Genomic DNA, 7,969 nt, shown 5'->3' with positions numbered 1-7,969 from the left:
TTTCTCGCTTTCTGTCTCTCTGTCTCTGTCTGTCTGGTGAGCGCACGCGCCCTGTTGCAAAAACCTCTCAAAAAAAAAAAAAAAAAAAAAGAACATGTGCTTTGGAGCCAAATAAGTCTAAATTCAAATCCCAGTTCTGATAACTACCAAGCTTCCATTTTGAACCTCAAGTTCTGACAAGGATTAAATAAGGTAACAAAAATAAAGTGACTTGTACAAGTTCTGACATACAGGCAGGAACTCAAAAAGTATGAGTCATATTCTTTCTATAGCTAACCAACTCCCCATCAATTTCCCTTTAATATGTACCTTTAAGTACACTTTACAAAGTCCAGTACCCTCTGGATCTTCTGGATCATTTCTGGTGACTTTTTTCATTCAGGGCTACAGTGTTACTAGACTAACTGAAAAACACTGTCCTTAGTCACTGAACTTCCTAGCAGGAACTCAGATTAGGAGGTATGAGATGGACAAGAGTAGAGAGCAAAAAAATTACAATTTGTAATTAGCTGCTTTCTTACAAGCTCAGTTTTCTCAGGAGGTAACCAAGAAAACAAAGTGCTATTAAGTTCATCAAGATACATTACAACTAAGGGCTAAGGTTAAAGTGCTCAGGCTTTAAAAACAAAACAAATGAGGGAACCAGCAGTTAGCGTAATGGCTATGTCGCTGGACTCCCACGTAGTCGACCGCGGTTCGTGTCCCAGACCCGGTGGCTTAAAAACTCACGCCGGGCGTGTGTGCGTGCGTGCCCAAGATCCCGAGAGGAGAATGGAGGAGAAGGGATTGCGGCATGACCATCCCCCCTGGGGGGTGATTTCTCGCTTTCTGTCTCTATGTCTCTCTCTGTCTGTCTGGCGAGCGCACGCGCCCTACAGTGAAAATCTCTCCAAAACAAACAAACAAAAAAAAAACAAAAAAAAAGCAAATGAGACTGAGTATGCAGATTAGGTCATGACCAACCGAGAAATGATGTCCTAACATAAAAGGTATTTTTAAGGAGACAGTCTAATCCTCCCTGCCCATATTTCACAACCTAATGTTTTCGTAATATAGGTAAAATAATCTCAGTAAAGATAATTTTGAAATGGAATAATCTACTTTAACTTAGCCACCATTCTCATTTAAATATATTTCTATCTAGGGGCTAGTAGGTGGTGTGGTGGTTAAAGAGCTGGCCTCCCATATGGCTGACCATGGGTTGAGTCCCAGGCCTGGGTGCTTGAAAATCACATTGGGCATGTGCGTGTGCCCAAAATTCCAAGAGGAGAAAGAACTGTGGCATGGCCATACCATCTGGGAGTGGTGCTTTCTCATTTTCCATCTCTCCGTCTGTCTCTGCCCATCTCAGGTGAGTGCACATGCCCTGTTGCAAAAACCTAAAAAAATACACACACACACACACACAATACACACACACACACACACACACACACATCCATTCCCATCTAGTCCTTCCATTTGTTAACACAGCTGTAAAGAAACTGTAATATTGACTGTATCAACACAACAAAAAATAAATCTTGGTTGAATAATAGCTTATAATAGTACTATATAACATGAATAACATATCATAAGAGGACTTCAAAAAGTTCATGGAAAATAGAATTCAAGTATGAGTATATTGTGGTACAAACCTTTTTTTTTTGGGGGGGGGAGGATTTTGCTGTAGGGTATGTGTGCTCACCAGAAAGACAGAGAGACAGAAAGTGAGAAATCATCCCCCACGGTGGATGGCCACGCTGCAATCCCTCCTCCTCCATTCTCCTCTCGGGATCTTGGGCACACACGTACATGTGCCCAGTGTGAGTTTAAGCCACCGGGTCCAGGACTTGAACCGTGGTCAACTACATGGGAGTCCAATGACATAGCCATTACACCAACTGCTAGCCCAACAAAAACTCTTTTACAATCCATGAATAAGTCTTTTCATACTACATATTTAACATAATTTTTCAAGGCTCCTAACTTGTCAGGCACTAAATTGGCTACTAGAAAGACAATGACAAAGAAGAAACTATTTTTAGCCTTTAGAAATTCAGTCTTAATGGTTATGTAGATAAATTAACAAGAAATTTCAAGGCATAGTAGTTTAGGCACTGAACTCCCATGTGTTAGAAATTCAGTCTTAATGGTTATGTAGATAAGTTAACAAGAAATTTCAAGGGATAGTAGTTTAGGCACTGAACTACCATGTGGTCAATTGTGGTTTGAGTCCTGGACCTGGCAGCTTGAAACTCATGTTGGGTGCATGTGTATATATGCCCCAAATCCTGAGAAGTGACTGGAGGAGAAGGGACCGTGTGGTGTAGTCAACCCCTTGGGGGGTGATTTCTCACTTTCTATCTCTCTAGCAAGTATACATGCCCTATAACAAAAATCTCTCTCAAAAAAGAATTTCAATACAGTAAGGCACTGTTATGATATGAATGTACAGAAAACAGAAGAGAAAGGATTATTTAATACAATTGGGAGATGAGATCAGCAAGTGACTTTAATTTAAAAATGGAGATGAGTGAATGAACCAAGTTCTGGAATAAGGCAGTATGAAATGTGAGTGAACAACAAAGGAAATGGACAGGATGTTCCAGACAAGGTACAATTTAAACAACCAGGAGTAAGAGATAATGAGATACATTTGTAGGATATGTCAATTAGTTTATTATGACCGAAACAAGGAGGCAGACTAAGGAGGACTTAAAATTGTAAAAGTTGAGCTGATACATTAAAGAACAAAAAACCGACTCTGCCTTCAATTTTATGTGACTATTGTGGTGCATTTCATGGCATTTACACAATAAACATCTGTTAAGTGACATAGCAGAGGTCACATACAAAAGCATGAGTTTCATATATCCTTTGAACTTTGAAATCTAATTGAGTTCCCACATTCTGGCATTTTGGCTCAGCAAAATACTGTGTCGTCTGGAAAGTCAAGATGTATTTTTGCATAGAAAAATAAGTTATGACTTTCCCAACAACCTAATACATTATTTACACTGTTCCCAAAGAAACTTGAGATACCTTCTCCATCCATCACAATGCTCTAAGGAATAGAATACTTTTCTTTAAAATTATCACTAACACTCTTCTGCAAGTTGATAAAGAGAAAAGAATCAAACTTTCAGTCTACATTTCCTATACAAATTGTATTTCAGAGTAACCAAGTAGTTAACAATTTTTTTTTTTTTCCTTTTCTTAAAAATTTGCTAGCGGGCATGTGTGCTGAGGGGAAAAAAAGACAGAGAGCGAGAAAGTGAGACAACGCCCCTTATGGGGATGGTCATGCCACAATCACTCTTCCTTGAACACTCAAGTCAAAACATTGTTTTAAGATAGGGCCAGCAGGTGGTATGGCGGTTCAAGTGCCAGACTCCCACATGCTTGACTGAGGTTCAAGTTTCAGACCTGGAGGCTTGAGAATCATGCTGGGCACATGTGCACACACGACCAAAATCTTGAGCAGAGTGGAGAAGGGACTGTAGCATGACTCTCCTCCCTGAAGGATGATTTCTCCCTTTCCCTCTCTCTGTCCCTCTAGTGAGCACAAATACCCTGTAGCAAAAAATCTAAAAAAAATTTTTTTAATAAATACAATTTAAAGAAATGTTTTAAGTGGTGAGAAGGGATCAGATAAAAGAAGAGCAAAATTATTGAGGAACGGGAGTGTTCATTATACCTTATTCTCTCCTGTGTATGTTTCAAATTTCCCTAATAGTTTTTAAAATAATAATTATCACTGAAAGGTAAATATAAACTAGATTTATGACACATAGCATCTACTTTTTAAATATGCAAATATTTTTTAAATAAGTTGTTAGGGGCCGGCTGGTGGTGTGGTGGTTGAGGGGTGCTGGATTCCCATGTGGTCAACCATGGTTTGAGTCCCAGACCTGGTGGCTTGCTTTCTACCTTTTCCTTTCTCTCTCTGGTCAAATTAAAAAATAATAAGTGGAATTAAATAAATATATAATTATTTAAAAAACAAACAAATGAAAAAGAATGGTAAAATACCAAAATATTATTTAGTAGTTATGTCTAGGAATTGAGTCATGATTTTCTTTTCATTTTTCAGATGTTCTATAATGAGTATGTATTACTTAGATAAAAGGAAAAATCACCTTTATTTAATGCTTCTAATTTTTAATATATTTTTCTTCTTTTTAAGAGAGATTTTTGCTACAGGGTGCATGAACTCGCTAGAGAGACGGAGACAGAAAGTGAGAAATCACCCCCCAGAGGGGATGGCCATGCCGCAATCCCTTCTCCTCTTCCTCTCGGGATTTTGGGCACGCACGCACACATGCCTAGTGTTTCAAGTTGCTGGGTCTGAGACTTGAACTACAGTTGGCCATATGGGAGTCCACCAACATAACTATTACTCAATCTGCTGGTCCCAATAGCTTTTTCTTTTTAAAGAATTATTCCTTAAAAAGTATGGGGCACAGAGCACAGGTTTTAAAGGAAAAAAAACAAACAAACACAGTTTAAATCTTGGATCTACCAGGATTAATTATGACAGTCTGACAGAATTACTTAATCTTTTAATTTCACCAACTGTAAAATGAGTACTAATTTTTAACAATAACAGCCAACATTTGTGTTCATTACCTCCTTTAATATTCAAATATCCTTTTAAGTTAGGTGTTATTAATCTATTTTATACATAAAACAAATGTACAAATAGATTAAATAATTGCCTAAGGCCACATAATAAATGGCACAGCCATGGTTCAAATCTAGCACTCTAAATCCAGAGCCCTTCTTCTCAGCCTTTATTAGTCCTACACTGCCCATCCACAAATACTGTTTAAATTCCTTTTCTTCGCATTATTTCCCCAGGTTCACCCAATAATATCTATCACCTAACCTTACCACAGACAGACAAACACAAAAATAGAAATGGAAGAATTACCTGAATTCCCCACTGCACTGTTGTTCACCAGAGAATTTGGAGCCACAGTACGAGGCCAGTGTCCATCATGAGAGGAGCTAGGGATTGCCACAGGTCTAGCAGCAGGCTGTGCAAAAATGATGCTAGGATCATTCAGACCAATATTGCTAGGGGCGCTGCCTCGTGCAGAGTGGATCACTGGGCCGTGGATGGGCCAGGATGGGGCAGGGATCTGGAGGGGGTGCATTGGCAACAATCCCATATTGTGCATGGGAGAATACTGAGCTGGTGGTGACTGGGGAAAATTATACATAGGCATCTGGACCTGATGGGGGGTCTGGGCTCCCTGCTGCGGTGGGCCAAGTTTAGACTGGGATCCTGGCTGGGATGGAGGCTGGGAAATAGCAGCTGATTGGGAAGAGTTTTGTGGAAATGGTTGGGGTTGAGGAGAATAAGATGGTGAATCAGACTGCAGAGAAAAAAAAGATGTATTTTTAAGTTAATTTATAAACTTATAATCTTAATTTTACAAATGTAAAGATAATCAAAATACAAAATTATAAAGTTATTTCATAAAAATATTATAAACAGAACTTTGGTGTATACAGTAACAAATGATGGTAAAAATCTCATTTTACATGAAGGTAGAATTTTTCCCAAGTCACTCAAACCTCTTCCATCTGGGTATTGATGTGTATATATACTATATCTATCTATCTATCTATATAAAATACACACATACACATGCACATATATACACATGCGTATATGTGTGTATATGTATGCATACACATGTGTATATACATACAGATGTATGTATATATGTATACACACACACACACACACACATATATATTTGCCATAGGGTTTTTGTGCTTGGCAGAGAGACAGTGAGAGGGAAAGTGAGAAATTACTCCCCATGTTGCAATCCCTACTCCTCCTGGGATCTTGGGCACAAATTTGCACATGCCCGGCATAATTTGTAAGCCACTAAGTCCAGAACTCAAACCACAGTCAGCCGTTTGGGAGTCCAGCACCTTAACCACCACACGATCTGCTGGCCCCTCCCAATAAATCTTTTTATTGTTCAGAGTAAAGCCAGCCCAGACATCATTCCCATGGATAAACATATATTTCCCAATATGAACTAGAAAGTTACATCTAAATATCTCCCAGTCACATTCAGTCTTTCAACAAGTATTTACTCACTGTCAATTATGTACCAGACATTATTCTAGGTACTAAAGTAAAGATACAATTAACGTGTATGCCCCATGGACTTTAATGTTTATGGAGAATGAGGAGGAGCAGATAAAGATTACACAAGCAATCATAGTAAAATGTAATAATTACTGTGATACATAATATATAATGATGGGCCAGCAGGTGTGGTGGTGAAGGTGCTGGATCTCACAACGCTGACCCTGTGATTCAAGTCCTGGACTCAGTGGTTTAGAAAACATGTTGAGCAAGTGTGTGTACATGCCCACAATTCTGAAGGAGAATGGAGAAGGGATTGTAGCATGATCTTCACCCCCAGAGACAATGCTTTCTCCCTCTTTCTCTTTGTCTCTATCTCTCCCCAGTAGGTACACATACCCTCTAGCAAATTAAAAATTAAAAAAAAAAAAGAAGAAGAATGTATATTGAAATGCCAGGGCAGGGACACCTATATTCACTCTGGGAGGAGGAGGGAAGAGAAGATCAAGTAAAGTGGAGATCAATGAAAGCTTCCTTGAGGAACTGCCCTATAAGCTGAGACTTGAGGGTAAAAAGAAAACTATCTAATAAAAAGAAGGCAGGGATAAGGGGAAGAGTATTCCTGGCAGGGGCCTGCCAGTGGTGTGATAGTTAGGGCAGCTGGATCCCACATGGCCAAGTGCATGTTTCCAGTCACAGACCTGGTGGCTTGAGAAACATGTAAGGCACTTATGTGTGCATAACCAAATCCCAAAAGGAGAAAGAAATGGAGGATAAGAGATTACAGTATGACCATTCCCCATGAGGAGTGATTTCTCGCTTTCTCTCACTGAAAAGTGCATGCACTCTGTGGCAATTTTTTTTTTTAAAGTGTTCTAGACTGAAGGAACATAATTAAAGTCTACAGGCATAAAAATGCATGACTCCTTTAAGAAATTGGAATCTAAAGGCAGTTCAATATTACTGAAATACAAGGGCAAGGAAATGACAAATCAGAATTTGAAGAGCTAAACAGAAGATAAATAATAGTCTGTTAAGACTATATCCTGGACCAGCCCATGGCATGATGATCCTACATCATGACAGCACAGTTGGAGTTTCAGACCTGGCAGCTAGAAAAACATGAGGTGCAGTATCCCAAAAGGAGGGAAAGATGAAGAGAAAGAATTGCTGGAGACCATTCCCCATGGCAGGATGCTTTCTTTCTTTCCCTCTGTCTCTTTTCAGTGAATGCACATGCCGTTTTGCAAAATTTTTAAAAATTAATTTTAAAAACAGGACTATATCCTAAGAGCAGTAAGAAATCAAGAAAAGGTTTTGTGATTTTTTTAATCACCCAGAACATGTGCACTGGTCAGTGAGACAGACTGGGTATGCAAGAAGGCATCCCTCAGTGAGTTATGGTCACACCACCATTCCTCTCCTTCATTTCTCCATCCTGTCAGAATTTGGGGCACTTTGTTTTTCAAGTCACCTGACTAAGATTAGAAACACAGTTAGGTGGGACCAGCAGTTAGTGTAATGGCTTTGTAGCTGGACTCCCATGTAGTTGACCGCAGTTTGAGTCCGGGACCCGGCGGCTTAAACTCACACCATGCACGTGTGCATGTGTGCCCAAGATCCCAAGAGGAGAATGGAGGAGAAGGGATTATGGCGTGGCCATCCCCCCCGAGGGATGATTTCTCAATTTCTGTCTCTCTGTCTCTCTCTGTCTGGTGAACGCACGTGCCCTATAGCAAAAACCTGTCCAAAAAAAAAAAAAAAAGAAAGAAACACAGTTAGGCATGTTATATCTGACTCCCTTAACCATTAGGCCATGGGGCTGGCCCCACTAAAGTGTTTTAAATAGATAAAGAACATCATAGATCTCCACTG

The 7,969-nt window shown here is 39.6% G+C and overlaps 1 protein-coding gene across 12 annotated transcripts in view; it reads right to left on the bottom strand.

The window, feature by feature from the left end:
* TUT4 (terminal uridylyl transferase 4) overlaps positions 1 to 7,969 on the bottom strand; it is a 210,706-nt gene that overhangs the window by 5,352 nt on the left and 197,385 nt on the right. For 11 of the 12 annotated variants that reach the window (XM_014588140.2, XM_014588142.2, XM_027772226.1 and 8 more), the window contains one exon: positions 4,916 to 5,363. In XM_014588140.2, the coding sequence (XP_014443626.1) occupies positions 4,916 to 5,363 (448 nt within the window). Of the gene's footprint in view, positions 1 to 4,915; positions 5,364 to 7,969 lie in introns of those variants that run through there. The other variant, XM_027772234.1, reaches the window with a different exon arrangement.

The sequence above is a fragment of the Tupaia chinensis genome, unplaced genomic scaffold (genome assembly GCF_000334495.1).
Source record: "Tupaia chinensis unplaced genomic scaffold, TupChi_1.0 Scaffold000259_1, whole genome shotgun sequence".
In the NCBI taxonomy this organism is placed as follows: Eukaryota; Metazoa; Chordata; class Mammalia; order Scandentia; family Tupaiidae; genus Tupaia; species Tupaia belangeri.
Note: the sequence above shows the minus strand (reverse complement) of the source record. Positions and strands in the feature narration are given on the sequence as shown.